Here is a 26,149-nt window from a genome sequence, read left to right on the forward strand (position 1 = left end):
CATCATGTCACTGAGTCTAAATTGATAAAAATGTCCATTGCCCTGATTAGAAACCGACCAGGTGAAAGCTAAGCTAGTCTAATGAGCTTCCTTGCACCATATTGTTTCAATTGTCAAGTCTCTTCCCATTGAATTTGCCACTGCACTTTATAAACTATTATAAACTATAGCCCAGTTCCAACGTATTCAAATCATACAGCGTTAGTTAGCATAAATAAAAATACACCAGAATTGAAATGACACACAGTTGAGGCCACAAAAGAGAATGGATATTTAAGCAAATCGAGATACAGATTTGGCCTGTGACTTGACAGGAGAGTGGCGCCATCTAGAGGCACCAAACAATACTACCACTAGACAGGCACAATCTACTGTACGGAGTCCTCCTCAGATGTTCTCATCAGTCAGCAGCAACACCACAGTCAACAACCCTGGGTCTGCAGAGATGCAGTTGACATAAAATGTACACGCACACATTCACTCTTGATTCACTCAAAATGCCTCTTTCCTGGGTCATGTATTTCAGCGAAGGCTTACTCAGACGTCTTCAGATAGAGATGTTATTATTTAACAGATTTGTATATACACCTGCTAGCACACCTTGCAGCCCTCTACTACGACTGGCCATAGTCTCACGTGACCATCCTTCCAAATCTCATCCGCTGGACGTGAGAAGCCTGAGATTGAGGCTTTAACCGCCATTAAAAAAAACAGCAACATAAAAGCCACCAAGGTTTATTGACAACATCTTTTTATTGGGCAGCTTTGTACAGTGAACATCATGTGTGTCTGAAAAGGCACCCGGTAGTTAACCACCCCCCTCATCCAGTTCACTAACCCTACAGGGCCTGGACATAAGTAGTAAACTACATAGGAAGCCATATCAGACATAATGTATAATACATGTTCACAGTGTAGAAGAATAACCCCCATATTACAGACAGAAGCAGTGCTAGGACCAATGTGTACAGACAAGAGTAAATATATACCCCCCCAATCAACCCCTAGCCACAACCTCCTAGTAGTGCACTTCATTAGATCTGTCCTCAACGTCAGCTGTGTCCCTGAGTTGAAAGCCCTCAGAGTCCACCTTCAGAGGGGAGTTTCCCAAACAGACAACTCATCACTAAAGTCAATGGACAAAGAATTATATTAAAGCCGCAGACAATCTTTGTTTTTAGGAAAGCCATCTGACCGATGTCCATGAGGTGCCTTACAGGTTTAGGTAGGGGGATAGGGTAGATGTGGGAGCTTCCAATGGGGTCTGGGTGGTCTTCAAGCTGTGGCTTGTGGTTCCCGTGCTCCCAGCAGGGGCAGAGTGTTTACTGGGTAATTCCAATAACACCACAGGCCTGGCGACCGCCAGCGTTGCCCGTCTTCAGACTCTCCTCATTGCCTCCTTTCCCCAGGTCATCAGCTTTCTCATGGATCTATTGGTATAGAGCGAGGAGATTAGAGGGTAAAACAGGATGGGACGAGAACAGAGTTGTGTTGACTTGGATTTCCTTCCATTTCCTGCCTAGTGGACACAACATGCAGCTACAGCTTCCTTCCATTTCCTGCCTAGTGGACACAACATGCAGCTACAGCTTCCTTCCATTTCCTGCCTAGTGGACACAACATGCAGCTACAGCTTCCTTCCATTTCCTGCCTAGTGGGCACAACATGCAGCTACAGCTTCCTTCCATTTCCTGCCTAGTGGGCACAACATGCAGCTACAGCTTCCTTCCATTTCCTGCCTAGTGGACACAACATGCAGCTACAGCTTCCTTCCATTTCCTGCCTAGTGGGCACAACATGCAGCTACAGCTTCCTTCCATTTCCTGCCTAGTGGGCACAACATGCAGCTACAGCTTCCTTCCATTTCCTGCCTAGTGGGCACAACATGCAGCTACAGCTTCCTTCCATTTCCTGCCTAGTGGGCACAACATGCAGCTACAGCTTCCTTCCATTTCCTGCCTAGTGGACACAACATGCAGCTACAGCTTCCTTCCATTTCCTGCCTAGTGGACACAACATGCAGCTACAGCTTCCTTCCATTTCCTGCCTAGTGGACACAACATGCAGCTACAGCTTCCTTCCATTTCCTGCCTAGTGGACACAACATGCAGCTACAGCTTCCTTCCATTTCCTGCCTAGTGGACACAACATGCAGCTACAGCTTCCTTCCATTTCCTGCCTAGTGGACACAACATGCAGCTACAGCTTCCTTCCATTTCCTGCCTAGTGGACACAACATGCAGCTACAGCTTCCTTCCATTTCCTGCCTAGTGGACACAACATGCAGCTACAGCTTCCTTCCATTTCCTGCCTAGTGGACACAACATACAGCTACAGCTTCCTTCCATTTCCTGCCTAGTGGACACAACATGCAGCTACAGCTTCCTTCCATTTCCTGCCTAGTGGACACAACATGCAGCTACAGCTTCCTTCCATTTCCTGCCTAGTGGACACAACATGCAGCTACAGCTTCCTTCCATTTCCTGCCTAGTGGACACAACATGCAGCTACAGCTTCCTTCCATTTCCTGCCTAGTGGACACAACATGCAGCTACAGCTTCCTTCCATTTCCTGCCTAGTGGACACAACATGCAGCTACAGCTTCCTTCCATTTCCTGCCTAGTGTACACAACATGCAGCTACAGCTTCCTTCCATTTCCTGCCTAGTGGACACAACATGCAGCTACACTTTCTTTCCATTTCCTGCCTAGTGGACACAACATGCAGCTACAGGTCAGGCAATGTGTTCTTACCACCATGGTCCTGCCGATGATCGAGAGGGGTCCAGTGAGAGTCAGTATCTTGTCCTGGATGTTGATCTTAGCCACATTGTCAGCTCCTGCAGTCACGTTGCCAAGGTCCCCTATGTGCCTAGCAATAGAGACAGAACAGCTGGTCAGAGGAGAGACTGCTTTCCAATAGTTCAGCCCCTACGTGAACATTGTAGCAAAACAAAAAGAGACTAGTAAGAAATTATGTTAGCACAGCTGAAAACTGCTGTTCTGATTAAATAAGCAATACAACTGGCCTTCTTTAGACTATTTGAGTTGAGTATCTGGAGCATCAGCGTTTGTGGGTTTGATTACAGGCTCAAAATGGCTGGAAACAAAATACATTCTGAGACTCGTCAGTCTATTCTTGTTCGGAGATTTGAACGCTATTTCATGTGAGAAATTACCAAGAAACTGAAGATCTCGTACACTACTCTGTCCTACTCCCTACACAGAACAGCGCAAACTGCCTCTAACCAGAATAGAAAGAGGAGTGGGAGGCTGCTGCACAACTGAGCATGAGGTACATTAGTGTCTAGTTTGAGAAACAGATGCCTCACAAGTCCTCAACTGGCAGCTTCATTAAATAGAACCTGTAAAACACCAGTCTCAACATCAGTGAAGATGCATCTCCAGGATGCTGGCCTTCTAGGCAGAGTTCCTCTGTCCAGTGTCTGTTCGTTTGCCCATCTTAATCTTATTTTTATTGGCCAGTCAGATTTGGCTTTTTCTTTGCAGATCTGCATAGAAGGGGTGAAAGTAATATATATATCTATATATCTATCTCTGGGGAAGGGTACCAAGAAAATGTCTGCAGCATTTGAGGTCATCAAGAACACAGTGACCGCCATCATTCTTAAAAATGGAAGTTTGAAAGCACCAAGACTTTTCCTATAGCTGGCCGACCGGACAAACTGAGGAATCCTCTGGAGATGGGAGAACCTTCCAGAAGGACAACCATCTCTGCAGCACTCCACGCTATGGGGCGCTGCGACGTCGCTATGGGGCGCTGCGACGTCGCTATGGGGCAAACTTATTTAATCAATTTTATAATAAGGCTGTAAAGTAACAAAATGTGGACATGGTCAAGGGGTCTGAATACTTTACGAATGCACCGTTTGTCAAGCTACTATCCCCTACAGTAGAAAAGTATAGCTATTCTATTGGTCAGCTTGTTGGCCAATAGAATAGCACTGGGAGAGTTGTGGGATGATAGATCCCAAATTCATACGAGAAGGCATGGAAGTTAACCTGCAGACTGATAAGCATGACCAGTGAAATGTATTCAGTGGTTTCTACCTCAATCAACAGATCAAAAATAATGGAATTTCCTCTCCCGGACAATTGGCCTGCACAAATCTTTTAATGTTTGGGGGCCCAAAGTCAGCCAATGGACACCCTGTATATAGCAGTGTTATTACCTGGAACTTCCTGTATATAGCAGTGTTATTACCTGGAACTTCCTGTATATAGCAGTGTTATTACCTGGAACTTCCTGTATATAGCAGTGTTATTACCTGGAACTTCCTGTATATAGCAGTGTTATTACCTGGAACTTCCTGTATATAGCAGTGTTATTACCTGGAACTTCCTGTATATAGCAGTGTTATTACCTGGAACTTCCTGTATATAGCAGTGTTATTACCTGGAACTTCCTGTATATAGCAGTGTTATTACCTGGAACTTCCTGTATATAGCAGTGTTATTACCTGGAACTTCCTGTATATAGCAGTGTTATTACCTGGAACTTCCTGTATATAGCAGTGTTATTACCTGGAACTTCCTGTATATGGCCATGTTATTTTGACTCAGAATTTTTATTCAGTGTATTTTATTCCTCGTGTCACCATTTCATTTTTTTTTTTCTATTTACCTCTTAACTCAACATTGTTGGAAAAGGACCCCATAAGCAAACAATTCACTAAGTCTATACCCGTTTCCAAACATGTGACAAATACAATTTGATTTAACTCCAAAGTAGAAGACATTGACCAAATTAAAAGAGCTATCCCCTCAATGGTGCTGCCCATGCAGCACCGATACCGCCATGGTCCAACTGCACGAGTGATAAGGCCAGACTCACCTGACATCATCGTTGGGTCCTCCGTGGGTCTTGTTGTGGGGGTTGAAGTGGGGTCCCGCACTCATGCAGCCGTTGGTGTTGTCTCCGAAGGCGTGGACGTGGAAGCCATGCTCCCCCGGGGCCAGACCTGCAATCTCCCCAGTCAGCTTCACTGGAGCATCTTCACCCTGATAACAGAGAGACCACCACAGGATGACCACCACAGAGACCACCACAGGCTGACCTACACAGAGACCCCCACAGGGTGACCTACACAGGGTGACCTACACAGAGACCACCACAGGCTGACCTACACAGAGACCCCCACAAGGTGACCACCTACACAGAGTGACCACCACAGGGTGACCTACAGAAGACCAGTGATAACAAACGATGGAAGGCACAGGCGATGCATTGGAACCACAGAGCAAACACACGTTGAAGACAGTAAAACACTCAGGGGGTAACAATGAAGACTACAGAATGGGGTTTGAAATGAGGTGTCAAAATCATGTGTCAGGTGGAGAAGACCGTTGCAATTAGCATATCAATGAGCCATGAGTTACACTGGAATAGCACCTACAAAACCAAGATAGCCAGCTAGTTGTTACGCTACTTCTGACATTGAGGGATCAACTCAACTACACAGTCAGTTGTCCACACGCCTGTTTTTTTAAGCAAACTTTGCTTTGTTTTTTTGAAAGTAGACCAACACGCCAGACCAGGTTCAAGGGGAAATGAAAATGGGAGCCAAGGCAGAAAGACTCTAGCCTGGTCCCAGAACTGTTTGTCAAGCCAACGTTGCATGACAATTCCATAGGAGTGGGTGAGAGAGCAGAAACAGACTGGCACTCGGCAGCAAATGATGCCTCTTCATCTGTAACGATGTTACAGGCAGAGTGGTCGTGGCAGCGGGCAGCAGAGTTAGCAGGTAGCAGCAGCGTTAGCAGCAGCGTTAGCAGGTAGCAGCGTTAGCAGCAGCAGCGTTAGCAGGTAGAAGCAGCGTTAGCAGGTAGAAGCAGCGGTAGAAGCAGCGGTAGAAGCAGCGTTAGAAGCAGCGTTAGAAGCAGCGTTAGAAGCAGCGTTAGAAGCAGCGTTAGAAGCAGCGTTAGAAGCAGCGTTAGCAGGTAGAAGCAGCGTTAGCAGGTAGAAGCAGCGTTAGCAGGTAGAAGCAGCGTTAGCAGGTAGAAGCAGCGTTAGCAGGTAGAAGCAGCGTTAGCAGGTAGAAGCAGCGTTAGCAGGTAGAAGCAGCGTTAGCAGGTAGAAGCAGCGTTAGCAGGTAGAAGCAGCGTTAGCAGGTAGAAGCAGCGTTAGGCAGCAGCGTTAGCAGGTAGCAGCAGCGTTAGCAGGTAGCTAGCGTTGGTTTGTGGTAAAGTTCCCCCCCTCAACTTGCTAGCTAAATTGTACAACAGGCAGATCTAGCAATTAACCAGCATTCATCTCAGCAATTTAGCCATATTATTTTGTAAGCAGGGTATCTAAATGGATGATTTACAAAGATGGATTAAGAGAAATGCAAGATTAGGACTGGTATCAAAAGGCAGCCAAATGCTTGTATGACTAGTTGTAGCTAGCGAGCGTTAGGTACTTCTGGCACGTAAAGTAAGCAGCAAGATATATTTCGCTTGACTGGCTACCCAAACTCCTTGCAGTGGCCAAACGCTATGCCACGCACAAGGATGTACATTTCTCCTCTACACTGAGTCTGTATAGGAGGAGCTACCTCCCAACGAGTTCTAGAATGGAAATCCATTCTAGATCATCTGATTGGTCCCAGAAACAGATGGGCTGGGCCAGAGGCAGAACATGTGGATAAAGCAGCATTTGATACTCTGATTGGTTAGAGATGATCCAATCACTGAAGGATTTTTAGCATAATGAAGTGTTGCACATCAGTCATCAGGACATTCCCTACCATAAAACTTAACCAAGAGACCACAGCTTGTCATTTCCAATGGGAACAGAAATTAGTCATAGTGGGCAGAGCCAAGCACAAGCAGGCAACATCCTATTGGCCAGTTCTAGCATGCATCTGCATATTTCCATTAAGGAACACCTATGTGCACATGCGCAATAACTCAATTCACCTTTGCACTCCTAAATCTAGCAATAAAAAAACTTTGGCAAAGGGTAAAGTCTACAAAGAGAGTTTACTGTTCATAACAGATCCTAGTTTTAGGAACAGAACTGTATTGAGATAAAACGTTACATCGTTGAGGCCAAGTGCAGAATATCGGCCAAAATCCATCTCCCACTAGGCATCCGCCCACTACAAGCATTTCGCTACACTCGCATTAACATCTGCTAACCATGTGTATGTGACAAATACAATTTGATTTGGTAGAGAGTGTAAACGCCAAACTGATGCTTCACATTCATACACCCGGTGAAGTATCCGTCTCATTGTTAACCCCTACACTATTTTAAAATTAAACTTCAATGGAGGGAGCGTCCCAAGGATCCCAGATTGCACGGACCTTTTTGACGTCTCACATACGTCAATGATGACAGTCATCATGTCCTATTCAAAACATATCTGCTAATGTCAGACATACGCCAAAAATCGTGTAGTGTCCCAGATTAATTTCTGGGGTGAAATCCTACGGGCTAGGATCAGTAAAAATAGGGACTCGTGTCGTTTGAACAGGTCGAGACCGCACTAATAGATGTTCCGTACCACAGACCCCTGTCGGATCTCGCGATAACTGTAACGTCACATATGTTTGGTCTTGAATGTTGTAGGAGCAGAAGTACAACGCGATTGGACAAGGACTGCGGCTAATAGCCAATGAGCATTCAGCCTGTGAGACCAAAACAAGGATGGCTTAGAGACCAAGGCAACATGCACCGTGTGGACAAACGCCACTGCCTTGTCAATGGACGAGGCCGTTTTACATAGCCCGGTGACCCAGTTAGGCAGAGTTTCATATTTTAGCCCACTTCATTTAACTAGGTAAGTCCGTTAAGAACCAATTCTTATTTTCAATGACGGCCTAGGAACAGTGGGTTAACTGCCTTGTTCAGGGGCAGAACGACAGATTTACCTTGTCAGTTCAGGGATTCAATCTAAATCAAATGTATTTATATAGCCCTTTTTACATCAGCTGATATCACAAAGTGCTGTACAGAAACCCAGCCTGAAACCCCAAACAGCAAACAACGCAGATGTTGAAGCACGGTCTAGCAACATGGCAACCTTTCTGCACATAAGCAGCTCGGTTTGCGTGTCGGCATGTTTTCCCTTTGACAAGAGAACCGCAGAACAGGATCAACTAGGGAAGCGTCCTGGGGTTGAGGATGACCAGAATTAAAGCTTTACGTCAAGGGAAAATGTGAACACGTCCAAGTTGTAACGTGCGTTAGCTCTTAACGCTAGCTATAACAACGTTACATAAATTCGGTTTTGATATAAAAACAAGTTAACTAGCCTTGCTAAGTGTTGTCATGTTAAACGGATTTGTAAACGAACGCTATCTAATTGATAAGGCCAGCCGCAGACAGTCAGAATTATGTGCCAAATGAATATGTTCTGCTAAAGTCGAAATACAGGCTTCTATTTTTCCCGGATTAACGACATACTTTACCTCCTGCTCAAAGAATACGGTCCCGGTAACATCACCGGTTCCTGTCAGCACGCAAACAGCCTTCAGCACCATCTCTGCAAGTTCACAAAGTCCGTGTGTCACAGAAAGACCTCAAGTGCGAATGTAGAGCTTTATGAATGAAAGAGAGTTCATTTGTTCCAATCAGCGGCCAGGGGATGGGTGAGCAGAGATCTGATTGGCAGGCAATGACACTACCGGAACTGCGCAGTACGCAGATTCAACAGAGACAAACTTCTAATAATCAAACCGCACATAGAAAGTGGCGTTTAGTACGTCTAGTGGCGTTTTTCAATATGAATGAATCAAGTCTATAAAAATGTGTTATTATGTGTCTCTCCATAGGTTAGAAATCACGTGGTTCAAAAATTGTTATTATTATTTTTTTTTACATCCAATCTACAACTGACCTCCAGGTAACATTGTTGCAGCTCAAAAAGTTGTCACTGGTCAAATGTATAATTTCAGAGGCTTTTAATCCCAAGGCTCTGCTATAGACTAGCGTCCTGTCCAGAGAGCGTCCTGTCCAGAGAGCATCCTGTCCAGAGGAGCGTCCTGTCCAGGGGGTGTACTTGTACATCAAGCTGCCTCACACTACAGAAACAGGAGATAGGCTCCTGCCCTTGCTCCTTTGCACCCCAGTATTTCTACATTGCACATTCATCTACTGCACATCTACCATTCCAGTGTTTAATTGCTACATTGTAATTACTTTGCCACTATGGCCTATTTATGGCCTTTACCTCCCTTATCTCACCTCATTTGCACATGCTGTATATAGACTTGTTTATACTGTATTATTGACTGTATGTTTGTTTTACTCCATGTGTAACTCTGTGTTGTTGTTTATGTCGAACTTCTTTGCTTTATCTTGGCCAGGTCACAGTTGTTAATGAGAACTTGTTCTCAACTTGCCTACCCGGTTAAATAAAGGTGAAATATGTTTTCCTTTTTAAATGAGCTGGTCTGGCTCAGATGAAGCTACTTTACAGTTCTATACAGTATGAACGGAGCGTACAGGTATCAAACCCACAACTCCAGTGTTGTAACACAGGATCAGGAATAAGCTATTTATAGTGTGTGGATTAGGAAATTCTTTGTCAATATATTCTGTCTGTATTGTTTGTCTATATTCTATATTCTGTCTGTATTGTTAGTCTATATTCTGTCTGTATTGTTTGTCTATATTCTGTCTGTATTGTTTGTCTATATTCTGTCTGTATTGTTTGTCTATATTCTGTCTGTATTGTTTGTCTATATTCTGTCTGTATTGTTTGTCTATATTCTGTCTGTATTTGATGGATCTGCAACTGGATCCTGGACTTCCTGACGGGCCGCCCCCAGGTGGTAAGGGTAGGTAATGACACATCCGCCACACTGATCCTCAACATGGTGGCCCCTCAGAGGTGCCTGCCCAGTCCCCTCCCGTACTCCCTGTTCACTCATGACTGCACGGCCAGGCACGACTCCAACATCATCATTAAGTTTGCCCGACGACACAACAGTGGTAGACCTGATCACCAACAACGATGAGACAGCCTATAAGGAGGAGGTCAGAGACCTGACCGTGTGGTGCCAAGACAACAACCTCTCCCTCAACATAATCAAGACAAAGGAGATGATTGTGAACTGCAGGAAAAGGACCGAACATGCCCCCATTCTCATTGACAGGTCTGTAGTGGAGCAGGTTGAGAGCTTCAAGTTCCCTGGCGTCCACATCAACAACAAACTAGTACGGTCCGAAAACACCAAGACAGTCGTGAAGAGGGACAGTTCCCTGGCGTCCACATCAACAACAAACTAGTACGGTCCAAACACACCAAGACAGTCGTGAAGAGGGACAGTTCCCTGGCGTCCACATCAACAACAAACTAGTACGGTCCAAACACACCAAGACAGTCGTGAAGAGGGACAGTTCCCTGGCGTCCACATCAACAACAAACTAGTACGGTCCAAACACACCAAGACAGTCGTGAAGAGGGACAGTTCCCTGGCGTCCACATCAACAACAAACTAGTACGGTCCAAACACACCAAGACAGTCGTGAAGAGGGACAGTTCCCTGGCATCCACATCACTGTAACAAAGTGAAAATGTAGAGTTTCCATCAACCTTGGGCGCAAAATGTCGATATCAAAGAATGCAGCAGTGTGCGGGTGAAGCCATTCAATCCAGGAAAAGGGGTGTTTTTAAATAAAGTTTCCTTTCATTATGTGCTACTGAATTAATAAAAAAATATATTTGCTGCCATTGTAGGTAGTAAGGTAAGTAATATGAGAGGTCTTCCGACATTACATTACTTGTATTATTTTCTTTGAAAGAACAACTAGTGGGTTTTGAGTTTTTCTCCCCTATTTGGGAAGTTGGTCTGCCTGCTCCTCAGTCTGAGAGAGATATTCTGAGAGTAGGTTCATGTCTCCTTCCTCTGTATATAAAAAACGGTTTAAAACAGTATAACACAATAATGTTTTTTGGAAAACGGGTTCATATATCCTAAAGTCAATAGCAAATGTGACTATGTATATATTTATTTTTGCCGTTAATGTATCGAAGACCTATTTCAGCAAGTGAACCACGTTTTTGCTGTCTTAGCTAGCCATGTTAATGACGAGCTAACTAGCACCGTTGGTCACTGCACGACAATGTCTCGCTAGCTATTGTCAGCAAGTGATTTATTGAAATATTAGGTGAATGTTTATTTTCTTACTACCTTAGAAGGTTTATATAAAAAGGGTTGTATTTATGGATGAATATCACCTTCACATTGAGGGCATGTATCATTACTGTTGCTCCTATCTAAAAGATATCTTGTGTTCTACCTAACCAGTGAACGTGTGGCTGTGACCGTCCTGCCAATTCCTGTCATCACTGTTTTATATATTTTACTGCAGATAAACACAGAGTTAACCTGAAGTGTGGGTGTCCGTGTGCCTTTCTTCTGGGGGGGTGGGGGGGGTACGTGAAGTTGGTCACATCACCAACAAACCAACATGGTCCAAGCACTCCCAAGACAGTCGTGAAGAGGGCACGACAAAGCCTATTCACCCTCAGGAGACTGAAAAGATTTGGCATGGGGTCATCAGATCCTCAAAAGGTTCTACAGCTGCACCATCGAGAGCATCCCATCCTGACTGGTTGCATCACTGCCTGGTATGGCAACTGCTCGGCCTCCGACCGCAAGGCTCTACATAGAGTAGTGTGTACGGCCCAGTACATCACAGGGCTCTACATAGGGTAGTGCATACGGCCCAGTACATCACAGGGCTCTACATAGAGTAGTGCGTACGGCCCAGTACATCACAGGGCTCTACATAGGGTAATGCGTACGGCCCAGTACATCACAGGGCTCTACATAGGGTAGTGCGTACGGCCTAGTACATCACAGGGCTCTACATAGGGTAGTGCATACGGCCCAGTACATCACAGGGCTCTACATAGGGTAGTGCATACGGCCCAGTACATCACAGGGCTCTACATAGGGTAGTGCTTACGGCCCAGTACATCACAGGGCTCTACATAGGGTAGTGCATACGGCCCAGTACATCACAGGGCTCTACATAGGGTAGTGCTTACGGCCCAGTACATCACAGGGCTCTACATAGGGTAGTGCTTACGGCCCAGTACATCACAGGGCTCTACATAGGGTAGTGCATACGGCCCAGTACATCACAGGGCTCTACATAGGGTAGTGCATACGGCCCAGTACATCACAGGGCTCTACATAGGGTAGTGCATACGGCCCAGTACATCACAGGGCTCTACATAGGGTAGTGCATACGGCCCAGTACATCACAGGGCTCTACATAGGGTAGTGCTTACGGCCCAGTACATCACAGGGCTCTACATAGGGTAGTGCATGCGGCCCAGTACATCACAGGGCTCTACATAGGGTAGTGCTTACGGCCCAGTACATCACAGGGCTCTACATAGGGTAGTGCATACGGCCCAGTACATCACAGGGCTCTACATAGAGTAGTGCTTACGGCCCAGTACATCACAGGGCTCTACATAGGGTAGTGCATACGGCCCAGTACATCACAGGGCTCTACATAGGGTAGTGCATACGGCCCAGTACATCACAGGGCTCTACATAGGGTAGTGCTTACGGCCCAGTACATCACAGGGCTCTACATAGGGTAGTGCATGCGGCCCAGTACATCACAGGGCTCTACATAGGGTAGTGCTTACGGCCCAGTACATCACAGGGCTCTACATAGGGTAGTGCATACGGCCCAGTACATCACAGGGCTCTACATAGAGTAGTGCTTACGGCCCAGTACATCACAGGGCTCTACATAGGGTAGTGCATACGGCCCAGTACATCACAGGGCTCTACATAGGGTAGTGCATACGGCCCAGTACATCACAGGGCTCTACACAGGGTAGTGCTTACGGCCCAGTACATCACAGGGCTCTACATAGGGTAGTGCTTACGGCCCAGTACATCACAGGGCTCTACATAGGGTAGTGCATACGGCCCAGTACATCACAGGGCTCTACATAGAGTAGTGCTTACGGCCCAGTACATCACAGGGCTCTACATAGGGTAGTGCATACGGCCCAGTACATCACAGGGCTCTACATAGGGTAGTGCATACGGCCCAGTACATCACAGGGCTCTACATAGGGTAGTGCATGCGGCCCAGTACATCACAGGGCTCTACATAGGGTAGTGCATACGGCCCAGTACATCACAGGGCTCTACACAGGGTAGTGCTTACGGCCCAGTACATCACAGGGCTCTACATAGGGTAGTGCATGCGGCCCAGTACATCACAGGGCTCTACACAGGGTAGTGCTTACGGCCCAGTACATCACAGGGCTCTACACAGGGTAGTGCATACGGCCCAGTACATCACAGGGCTCTACACAGGGTAGTGCTTACGGCCCAGTACATCACAGGGCTCTACATAGGGTAGTGCATGCGGCCCAGTACATCACAGGGCTCTACACAGGGTAGTGCTTACGGCCCAGTACATCACAGGGCTCTACATAGGGTAGTGCATGCGGCCCAGTACATCACAGGGCTCTACACAGGGTAGTGCTTACGGCCCAGTACATCACAGGGCTCTACACAGGGTAGTGCATGCGGCCCAGTACATCACAGGGCTCTACACAGGGTAGTGCTTACGGCCCAGTACATCACAGGGCTCTACGCTAACATTTTCCCAAGGAGTACATGTGCTCCTAAATTTAAAAAATGTAGGAGCACACAAAGAAATGTAGGAGTGAAAAATGTTTATTTTATTAACCAACAATTTAAAACATACATATTTATACTGCGTGTGTGAGTGTGTACTAAAGGGGACACATCTGTGGAACAGCACATACCACCAAAATCACACATTGACCCGACAAGACGCAAAGGATATCAGATGTCCAGCTGCTGTTGTATGTTGGCCGATCTGGCATGCTTAGAGGTCAGCCAACGGTCCACGGCAGGAGTGGGATCCACAACTCCTCGACAGAAGACCCCTCCAGGCTGATCCTCATCAGGTCTTCTGTGGTGGAGACCCCAGGGCAGCCATTTAACAGTCTAGGCAACTCATATCGCTGCATGTAGGCTATTATGGTCCAAAGTAACTTTCTAACTGCTAATAGAATATAATAGCCTTGTAATATCAGTCATATTGAAGATATATATGGCTGACATACATAGCGTACCTGGCTGGCTCATTCATCACTACAATACAACTTCGGGTATTGAAGAAATCATTGTTGAGATGGTAATATATAAGTCTACCAATAGATGGCGCCACATTCTTGTTTTAGCTCCATATTTGGTTGTCTCGTCTGATTCCGTCAGTGTCTAGACAGCCAGGTCCAGGAGACAAAGGAAGGTGGTAGCCACTATGGCAATGTGCTGAGCTGACACTTTGCAGCAGACAGAAAAATTACATAGTACATTTCCTAGGCTATAAATGACAAGAATAATTCAATGATTGAGTTTTTTCCCAAAACATTTAACAAAATAAACTAGCAAAATCTGGTAAAAAAAACAAAAACATTTTTTAACCCATATTGTGTTCTCTAACGACCTTCCGCCCAAAATATGGTAATTTCGTTGATTGATTGATCATGATTTGCACCATGGCAACACCTCTTGTCTTAAAATGCTTTTCCTGCAGACAGTGACCTCATAGGTGGAAAATTATTCATATTTTTCCTAATAAATAAAGATTTTTTTTTTTTTTTGTGACAAAAATACGGTGTTTCTATGCTAAACAGTTTTGCTTATCAAGTGTAATGTTGGGATGTAACCTCCAAATGGAATAGATTTCAACACTATATCTGACACCGTGTGTGAGGGAATAGATTTCAACACTATATCTGACACCATACAGGTGTGTGAGGGAATAAATTTCAACACTATATCTGACACGGTACAGGTGTGTGAGGGAATAGATTCCAACACTATATCTGACACGGTGTGTGAGGGAATAGATTCCAACACTATATCTGACACGGTGTGTGAGGGAATAAATTTCAACACTATATCTGACACGGTACAGGTGTGTGAGGGAATAGATTCCAACACTATATCTGACACGGTGTGTGAGGGAATAGATTCCAACACTATATCTGACACGGTGTGTGAGGGAATAGATATCAACACTATATCTGACACGGTGTGTGAGATGTATGCGTTTGTTTCAAGCACACTGAAACACACTGCAGTAAATGAAGTGTAAATCACAGTCCACAGACACTGGGACTCGATAGTCCTGCGTCCCATTGTGACATACAGTAGGTACCTGACTCTGAAACCACCATTTGACAGGGAATACACAGAGCGAATGTCCATCTCCCTACAATTCCCAACCAACATGTCTCCAGTACTAATCATCTCTTCATTCGAATGTGTCAGTTTGGAGAAATTATTTGAGCCTGTTCTGAGAATTCCAAAAGTATGAAAGTCAATTGTCAAAAATGTCTACACGTTTTTAACTATAATCAACCCTTTTTTATAGCGTAAATCAGATTCAATAGACGCTGAGACGAGATAGTCCACAGTCCCGTAACTACTCAGCTCTGAGACCACCATCCGCTGGGCGGGGGGACAAAGCCCGAATGTCCACCTTCCCACAATTCCCAACCAATGTGACTCCAGTAGGTGTTTTCTATTCATTTGAATGTGTTGAAAGTGGGAGAAATTGCTTGAGCTGCGCTGAGAATGATAAAAGTATGAAAGCTCACGGTTCTAGAACACTGCTGTGTGTATGTGTACACATTTAGACTATGATAATCCCTTTAAGTGTTGACAGACTGATAATCCCTTTAAGGGTTGACAGAGTGATGAACCCTTTAAGGGTTGACAGACTGATGAACCCTTTAAGGGTTGACAGACTGATAATCCCTTTAAGTGTTGACAGACTATGATAATACCTTTAAGTGTTGACAGACTGATAAACCCTTTAAGGGTTGACAGACTGATAATCCCTTTAAGTGTTGACAGACTGATAAACCCTTTAAGTGTTGACAGACTGATAAACCCTTTAAGTGTTGACAGACTATGATAATCCCTTTAAGGGTTGACAGACTGATAATCCCTTTAAGTGTTGACAGACTATGATAATCCCTTTAAGGATTGACAGACTGATAATCCCTTTAAGTGTTGACAGACTATGATAATCCCATTAAGTGTTGACAGACTATGATAATCCCTTTAAGTGTTGACAGACTATGATATTCCCTTTAAGTGTTGACAGACTATGATAATCCCTTTAAGTGTTGACAGACTGATAACCCCTTTAAGGCTTGACAGACTGATAAACCCTTTAAGTGTTGACAGACTGATAAACCCGTTAAGTGTTGACAGACTGATAAACCCTTTAAGTGTTGACAGACTGATAAACCCTTTAATTGTTGACAGACTGATAAATCCTTTAAGTGTTGACAGACTGATAAATCCTTTAAGTGTTGACAGACTGATAAACCCTTTAAGTGTTGACAGACTGATAAACCCTTTAAGTGTTGACAGACTGATAAACCCTTTAAGTGTTGACAGACTGATAAACCCGTTAAGTGTTGACAGACTATAATAAATCCTTTAAGTGTTGACAGACTGATAAACCCTTTAAGTGTTGACAGACTATAATAAATCCTTTAAGTGTTGACAGACTGATAAACCCTTTAAGTGTTGACAGACTGATAAACCCTTTAAGTGTTGACAGACTGATAAACCCTTTAAGTGTTGACAGACTGATAAACCCTTTAAGTGTTGACAGACTATAATAAATCCTTTAAGTGTTGACAGACTGATAAACCCTTTAAGTGTTGACAGACTGATAAACCCTTTAAGTGTTGACAGACTATAATAAATCCTTTAAGTGTTGACAGACTGATAAACCCTTTAAGTGTTGACAGACTGATAAATCCTTTAAGTGTTGACAGACTATGTGTGTGTGTGTTTATAGAGACTGACAGGAGAGAGACTGAGCTCATTCCTCTCAGATGAAGAGACCTTCAAAGGAACTCTGTTGCTCTTTGTTCACTTCAATTATCATTAATTCATGAATTAAAGCAGCCTGCTTCTCCACGGTGATGAGTAAACCGAGAAAAGGGAAACCGTTTTAGTTTCCCCGCGTGCTACTTCTCTTGTATTGAAGACCAACTCATCTGATGCAATAGCTGTATCCTTTGCGTTTGACTGCACTAACAACACACTCATAGAAAGACAACACAAAGGTTATTGTCTTTAGAATGTCATTTAGAGCAGAACACGGTCATATTTGTCTTGAGACATCACTGTATAAAATATATGTCCATTAGACAAGCATGTTGGTGTGTAGCTCATTTGGTTATTCGGTACGCAGAGTCTCTCTCCGTGTTATTTTAGTAACAGAGCTGATCGTGTGGAGTGGAGCGTCACAGCCCTTTTACGCAACGTTCAACATCATTCATCAAAACATTTCTTTGTTCCTAAAACCTAAAAAAAAGAACATGCAACCCCCCCGTATATTACCTTAGACATAACACATCATTTACGTTTATAGACTATTCATGGTTAATAACATAACCTTGTGGTGTAAACTAGGCTATCTATATTCAAGACACGACTCCTTTGGAGGAGGAGAGGAAGGGTGGCTCTCGCCAAACAGCGAGACAAATCAATAGACTCATTAATCATGATCCATATTCTCTAGCTACCAGGAGTCACCTTCCAATCAGGGAAGAGAGAGAGCCAGGTGATATCATCCCCATATCCAGTCTCCGGAAGAGTTAGACCAGCCTTTGTTTGAGCTGCAGGGGCGGCTACTGTATTTGGAGAGGAGAGAGCCCTTTGAATTGACTTGAGAGGTGTGAGGGGGGCTCTCACGTCTGCTCCCGCCGACGCGTCTGATAGGACTACAGCCCAACCCGGTTACCGAGTCAGAAGCGTTTTCTCACAAACAAGTAACGCCCACCCACTGAACCGGGAAAGTCGCTTCAAACCCTACAGCGTTCTTCAGTCTCAAGTCCAATAACCACCCACCGGAAAGCAACGCTCAGCTCCAGAAAAGATTGATTGAGTGACCGAGAGAGAAGTTTAATGAACAACACAAGGATATTTACACTCCCTTTTAACACATTTTGGCAACTTTTGGAAAAATTTAGATATTTATATTCTCAGTCAAGAAGCCTATTTTGATTTATATTTTCTTTATGAGACCGTTTAAGTGTTTGAAAACGTTTGGACGCGTCAATTTCGTGACAAGCTCTTGGAAAATATGCACACTGCATGTTGGCGCGTTGTTTGAACAGGTGGCTCGGGTTCCGGTTAAATTGGCCTATTTACAATCAACGGGGACAACGGACAGGACGGGCAGACGGGACTTTGTCGGACTTCAGATGCTCCTCACATACCGGACCTGCCAGGTTTAGAGCGCAGGGGACAACGAGGACGGACAGTTGGAAACTTCTCTAAAGGCTGAAAATAAACCGTGCTTTTGTAGTTTGACAGTTAGGAGTTTTTATGCCAGCCACTGGCGTTGACATGGTTGTCGATAGTCCCCGGTTACACGGGGGTAAAGCCCCGGTCTCCACACCGGAGAACGTTGTCCCCGGGAGTAAAGCCCCGGCCTCTACACCGGAGAACGTTGTCCCCGGGAGTAAAGCCCCGGCCTCTACCCCGGAGAACGTTATCCCGGCTTCTCTAGGCAGTCCTGCTGCGGATATCCTCCGTAATTTTTACCACACTAAGCGGGTCGGAAACTACTTGATCGGGAGGAAACTTGGAGAGGGCTCCTTCGCTAAAGTCCGAGAGGGACTTCACGCCATGACTGGAGAGAAGGTAGGGCTAGTTGACAGTTTTTACTGATGCATGAACACTTTTTTTTCAATTTTTCCATGCATGTGGAATGATTATTTTCAGCAAGGGACGAAAAACACTGATTTTTTTGTCAGGTGACCCATCTTACCAGTCAACTTGATGTGAGGATTTACTCCTGAGTTTGACAACTTTGATAACTGGATTACAATACATTTAAAACCTTAGACATTTCACATATAAATAGACACTTCACATATAAATAGACACTTCACATATAAATAGACACTTCACATATGAATAGACACTTCACATATAAATAGACACTTCACATATGAATAGACACTTCACATATGAATAGGCACTTCACATATGAATAGACACTTCACATATAAATAGACACTTCACATATAAATAGACACTTCACATATGAATAGACACTTCACATATGAATAGACACTTCACATATAAATAGACACTTCACATATAAATAGACACTTCACATATGAATAGACACTTCACATATGAATAGACACATCACATATAAATAGACACTTCACATATAAATAGACACTTCACATATGAATAGACACTTCACATATAAATAGACACTTCACATATGAATAGACACTTCACATATGAATAGACACTTCACATATAAATAGACACTTCACATATAAATAGACACTTCACATATAAATAGACACTTCACATATGAATAGACACTTCACATATGAATAGACACTTCACATATAAATAGACACTTCACATATAAATAGACACTTCACATATGAATAGACACATCACATATGAATAGACACTTCACATATAAATAGACACTTCACATATGAATAGACACTTCACATATGAATAGACACTTCACATATAAATAGACACTTCACATATAAATAGACACTTCACATATAAATAGACACTTCACATATAAATAGACACTTCACATATAAATAGACACTTCACATATAAATAGACACTTCACATATAAATAGACACTTCACATATAAATAGACACTTCACATATAAATAGACACTTCACATATAAATAGACACTTCACATATAAATAGACATTTCACATATAATTAGACACTTCACATTACAATACTATTAAACACTTAGACACTTCACATATAAATAGACACTTCACATATAAATAGACACTTCACATATACATAGACACTTCACATATGAATAGACACTTCACATATGAATAGACACTTCACATATAAATAGACACTTCACATATGAATAGACATTTCACAAATAAATAGACACTTCACATATGAATGGACACTTCACATATAAATAGACACTTCACATATGAATAGACACTTCACATATGAATAGACACTTCACATATAAATAGACACTTCACATATAAATAGACACTTCACATATAAATAGACACTTCACATATAAATAGACACTTCACAAATAAATAGACACTTCACATATAAATAGACACTTCACATATAAATAGACACTTCACATATAAATAGACACTTTACATATAAATAGACACTTCACATATAAATAGACACTTCACATTACAATACTATTAAACACTTAGACACTTCACATATAAATAGACACTTCACATTACAATACTATTAAACACTTAGACACTTCACATATGAATATACATTTCACATATAAATAGACACTTCACATATGAAAAGACACTTCACATATGAAAATACACTTCACATATGAATAGACATTTCACATATAAATAGACACTTCACATATAAATAGACACTTCACATATAAATAGACACTTCACATTACAATACTATTAAACACTTAGACACTTCACATATAAATAGACATTACACATATGAAAAGACACTTCACATATAAATAGACACTTCACATATAAATAGACACTTCACATTACAATACTATTAAACACTTAGACACTTCACATTACAATACTATTAAACACTTAGACACTTCACATATAAATAGACACTTCACATATAAATAGACACTTCACATATGAATAGACACTTCACATATGAATAGACGCTTCACATATAAATAGACACTTCACATTACAATACTATTAAACACTTAGACACTTCACATATGAATAGACACTTCACATATAAATAGACACTTCACATTACAATACTATTAAACACTTAGACACTTCACACATGACTGATAGGTCTACTATACAATGACTGATAGCTCTACTAGTGTCTGATAGGTCTACTATACAATGACTGATAGGTCTACTAGTGTCTGATAGGTCTACTATACAATGGCTGATAGGTCTACTATACAATGTATGATAGGTCTACTAGTGTCTGATAGGTCTACTATACAATGACTGATAGGTCTACTAGTGTCTGATAGGTCTACTATACACTGACTGATAGGTCTACTATACAATGGCTGATAGGTCTACTATACAATGTATGATAGGTCTAATATATAATAACACATGTACTGGTGGATAGCCTTTAATCTGAGCTGTTAATAACACATCTTAATATTATCATCTCTGTTTAATCTGAGCTGTTAATAACACATCTTAATGTAATCATCTCTGTTTAATCTGAGCTGTTAATAACACATCTTAATGTTATCATCTCTGTTTAATCTGAGCTGTTAATAACACATCTTAATGTTATCATCTCTGTTTAATCTGAGCTGTTAATAACACATCTTAATGTTATCATCGCTGTTTAATCTGAGCTGTTAATAACACATCTTAATGTTATCATCTCTGTTTAATCTGAGCTGTTAATAACACATCTTAATGTAATCATCTCTGTTTAATCCGAGCTGTTAATAACACATCTTAATGTTATCATCTCTGTTTAATCTGAGCTGTTAATAACACATCTTAATGTTATCATCTCTGTTTAATCTGAGCTGTTAATAACACATCTTAATGTTATCATCTCTGTTTAATCTGAGCTGTTAATAACACATCTTAATGTTATCATCTCTGTTTAATCTGAGCTGTTAATAACACATCTTAATGTTATCATCTCTGTTTAATCTGAGCTGTTAATAACACATCTTAATGTTATCATCTCTGTTTAATCTGAGCTGTTAATAACACATCTTAATGTAATCATCTCTGTTTAATCCGAGCTGTTAATAACACATCTTAATGTTATCTGAGCTGTTTAATCTGAGCTGTTAATAACACATCTTAATATTATCATCTCTGTTTAATCTGAGCTGTTAATAACACATCTTAATGTTATCATCTCTGTTTAATCTGAGCTGTTAATAACACATCTTAATGTTATCATCTCTGTTTAATCTGAGCTGTTAATAACACATCTTAATGTTATCATCTCTGTTTAATCTGAGCTGTTAATAACACATCTTAATGTTATCATCGCTGTTTAATCTGAGCTGTTAATAACACATCTTAATGTTATCATCGCTGTTTAATCTGAGCTGTTAATAACACATCTTAATGTTATCATCTCTGTTTAATCTGAGCTGTTAATAACACACCTTAATGTTATCATCGCTGTTTTATGTTATCATTATGAATAGGCTCTTATAGTGCCAGGTGTGGATGGCCAACCAACACAGTGAGAGAGAGAGAGAGATATGCACGCACACACACACACACTCCTTCCCAAAACCCATCTTGACTATTGTCAATATTTACTGCAGTGTGTGTTCTGTACCACGTGCAGGGTAGTGGCTGTGCTGTGAAGAGGTCTCTTCAGTAGCTTTGCTCAAACGTACAGACTGTTCTGCTGTCTAGTAGTGACCTCACCCCAACTCCTCTGTATGTCTGTGTGTCTGTCTCTCTCTCTGTGTCTCTCTGTGTGTCAGGGTCTCTCGCTCTCTCTCTGTGAGGCTCTCTATGTGTGTCAGTGTCTCTCTCTCTCTGTGAGGGTCTCTCTCTCTGTGTCTCTCTGTGTGTGTCAGTGTCTCTCTCTCTCTCTGTGTCTCTCTGTGTGTGTCAGTGTCTCTCTCTCTCTGTGTCTCTCTCTCTCTCTCTGTGTCTCTGTGTGTGTGTGTGTCTCTCTCTCTATGTGTGTCTCTCTATGTCTGTCTCTCTCTGTGTTTCTCTCTCTCTCTGTGTCTCTCAATTTAAGGGGCTTTATTGGCATGGGAAACATGAGTTAACATTGCCAAAGCAAGTGAGGTAGATAATATACAAAAGTGAAATAAACAATAAAAATGAATATTAAACATTACACATACAGAAATTTCAAAATAATAACGACATTTCAAACATAAATATGGGTTGTATTTACAGTGGTGTGTGTTCTTCACTGGTTGCCCTGTTCTTGTGGCAACAGGTCACAAATCATCTTGCTGCTGTGATGGAACACTGTGGAATTTCACCCAGTAGATATGGGAGTTTATTAAAATTGGGTTTGTTTTCAAATTCTTTGTGGATCTGTGTAATCTGAGGGAAATAAGTGTCTCGAATGTGGTCATACATTGGGCAGGAGGTTAGGTAGTGCAGCTCAGTTTCCACCTCATTTTGTGGGCAGTGAGCACATAGCCTGTCTTCTCTTGAGAGCCATGTCTGCCTACGGCGGCCTTTCTCAATAGCAAGGCTATGCTCACTGAGTCTGTACATAGTCAAAGCTTTCCTTAAGTTTGGGTCAGTCACAGTGGTCAGGTATTCTGCCACTGTGTACTCTCTGTTTAGGGCCAAATAGCATTCTAGTTTTCCCATTTTGTTTTGTTAATTCTTTCCAACGTGTCAAGTAATTATCTTTTTGTTTTCTCATGATTTGGTTGGGTCTAATTGTGCTGTTGTCCTGGGGTTCTGTGGGGTGTGTTTGTGAACAGAGCCCCAGGACCAGCTTGCTTAGGGGACTCTTCTCCAGGTTCATCTCTCTGTAGGTGATGGCTTTGTTGTGGAAGGTTTGTGAATCGCTTCCTTTTAGGTGGTTATAGAATTTAACGGCTCTTTTCTGGATTTTGATCATTAGTGGGTATCGGCCTAATTCTGCTCTGCATGCATTATTTGGTGTTCTACGTTGTACACGGAGGATATTTTTGCAGAATTCTGCATGCGGAGTCTCAATTTGGTGTTTGTCCCATTTTGTGAAGTCTTGGTTGGTGAGCGGACCCCAGACCTCACAACCGTAAAGGGCAATGGGCTCTATGACTGATTCAAGTATTTTTAGCCAGATCCTAATTGTTATGTTGAATTTTATGTTCCTTATGATGGCATAGAAGGCCCTTCTTGCCTTGTCTTTTAGATTTGATAGGGAAGCTGAGAGGCCAAATATATTGAATGTGTTATATATAGGGCTGGGCGGTATACCCTATTTTATGATATACAGGTATTGATGCAGGGACCGGTTTGGGTTTTTACTTTACCTTCTATACCAGGATTTGAATGTTTGGTTTGTTAAATACGCTGTGTGTAACGTCCATTTTTATAGTTTACTTTTAGCTACTTCAGTCATCTCTCTCGGCTCTTTCTCTCCGTAACACTTTCCACACAGACCTAGCCACGCCCCCTGTCACTCAAGGAGCGCATTTGATGTTCCTCAACCAAGAGACACTTGTGTTCTGTCTGCCTGGTCAATGCAGCACATGCAACAATGTGGATGACAACGATGCCGTTTTCACTTTGCTTCTTAATATAAATCCACTAGCGTTCTATAGTGACACTATTAGCTTGTTTCTTACATCTGCAAACAGCTAGTTTGTCTTTTCTTAGCAAGTTGCCCTAAATCATGTGAGATGCTAATTGTTAGCTGCTAATGCTAATAGCTAGCTAGCTAATGCATGTACTGATTAAGAGCAAACGTAGCTAGCTAATACAGCCTGATAATACCAGTGATGTAGACCTAAATCAGCATGTTGTTTGTGCAACAGTATCTTCTAAATCAGAGGAATATGCAAAGCAAGAATATGTTAGCTACATGAAGTAGCTAAGAGAACATGCAATGTAGTCAAAGATTATAGGGTCCCCTAGGAAACACTTATTAACACTTTAGTTCCTACCCTGTCACAATAACTCCTCCCTGGCATTTTCATTTGTTGTCATGTCAAACACTGTATTCAATGTGCCCACTATTATATTCTAACTATCGAATTAGAGTAGTCATTATATTTCCATGATTACAACAGTTTTGCTCGAATTCGCAAGTCAAATCGCAATTGCAACATTTTGTTAAAAATAAGTCCTAGGTTATTTGCCCATATCGTGCAGCCCGACGTGGCAGTGTAGACATTCTCAATTGAGCAGTGGTGTAAAGTACTGAAGTAAAAATACTTTAAAGTACTACTTAATGTTTTTTGTTGGTATCTGTACTTTCATTTACTATATTTTTTAATTATTTTGGACTACTTTTACTTCACTACATTCCTAAAGAAAATACTGTACTTTCTACTCCATACATTCTCTCTGACAAACTCGTTAGATTTACGCACTTATCAAGAGAACATCCCTGGTCATCCCTACTGCCTCTGATCTGGTGGACTCACTAAACAGAGAACATCCCTGGTCCATCCCTACTGTCTCTGATCTGGAGAACTCACTAAACAGAGAACATCCCTGGTCCATCCCTACTGTCTCTGATCTGGTGGACTCACTAAACAGAGAACATCCCTGGTCATCCCTACTGTCTCTGATCTGGAGGACTCACTAAACAGAGAACATCCCTGGTCATCCCTACTGTCTCTGATCTGGAGAACTCACTAAACAGAGAACATCCCTGGTCCATCCCTACTGTCTCTGATCTGGTGGACTCACTAAACAGAGAACATCCCTGGTCCATCCCTACTGCCTCTGATCTGGTGGACTCACTAAACAGAACATCCCTGGTCATCCCTACTGCCTCTGATCTGGTGGACTCACTAAACAGAGAACATCCCTGGTCCATCCCTACTGTCTCTGATCTGGTGGACTCACTAAACAGAGAACATCCCTGGTCATCCCTACTGCCTCTGATCTGGTGGACTCACTAAACAGAACATCCCTGGTCATCCCTACTGCCTCTGATCTGGAGGACTCACTAAACAGAGAACATCCCTGGTCATCCCTACTGCCTCTGATCTGGTGGACTCACTAAACAGAGAACATCCCTGGTCATCCCTACTGCCTCTGATCTGGTGGACTCACTAAACAGAACATCCCTGGTCATCCCTACTGCCTCTGATCTGGTGGACTCACTAAACAGAGAACATCCCTGGTCCATCCCTACTGTCTCTGATCTGGAGAACTCACTAAACAGAGAACATCCCTGGTCCATCCCTACTGTCTCTGATCTGGTGGACTCACTAAACAGAGAACATCCCTGGTCATCCCTACTGCCTCTGATCTGGTGGACTCACTAAACAGAGAACATCCCTGGTCCATCCCTACTGCCTCTGATCTGGTGGACTCACTAAACAGAACATCCCTGGTCATCCCTACTGCCTCTGATCTGGTGGACTCACTAAACAGAGAACATCCCTGGTCCATCCCTACTGTCTCTGATCTGGTGGACTCACT

The 26,149-nt window shown here is 42.7% G+C and overlaps 2 protein-coding genes across 2 annotated transcripts in view; one reads left to right on the plus strand and one right to left on the minus strand.

The window, feature by feature from the left end:
- Positions 1-734: 734 nt before the first annotated feature.
- On the minus strand, positions 735-8,568 carry LOC139419372 (superoxide dismutase [Cu-Zn]-like). Its single transcript, XM_071169315.1, has 4 exons — positions 8,418-8,568; positions 4,855-5,021; positions 2,754-2,871; positions 735-1,430 (listed from the first exon to the last, which is right to left on the minus strand). Exons 1-4 carry the CDS (start codon positions 8,487-8,489, stop codon positions 1,323-1,325), a joined length of 465 nt encoding a protein of 154 aa, XP_071025416.1. The 5' UTR covers positions 8,490-8,568; the 3' UTR covers positions 735-1,322.
- A 9,821-nt stretch (positions 8,569-18,389) lies between these two features.
- LOC139419789 (hormonally up-regulated neu tumor-associated kinase homolog A-like) overlaps positions 18,390-26,149 on the plus strand; it is a 42,876-nt gene continuing 35,116 nt past the window's right edge. Inside the window, exon 1 of the mRNA XM_071169775.1 lies at positions 18,390-18,707. Coding sequence (XP_071025876.1) covers positions 18,390-18,707 — 318 coding nt within the window. The remainder of the gene's footprint in view (positions 18,708-26,149) is intronic.

This window comes from Oncorhynchus clarkii, chromosome 10 (assembly GCF_045791955.1).
Source record: "Oncorhynchus clarkii lewisi isolate Uvic-CL-2024 chromosome 10, UVic_Ocla_1.0, whole genome shotgun sequence".
Lineage (NCBI taxonomy): Eukaryota > Metazoa > Chordata > Actinopteri > Salmoniformes > Salmonidae > Oncorhynchus > Oncorhynchus clarkii.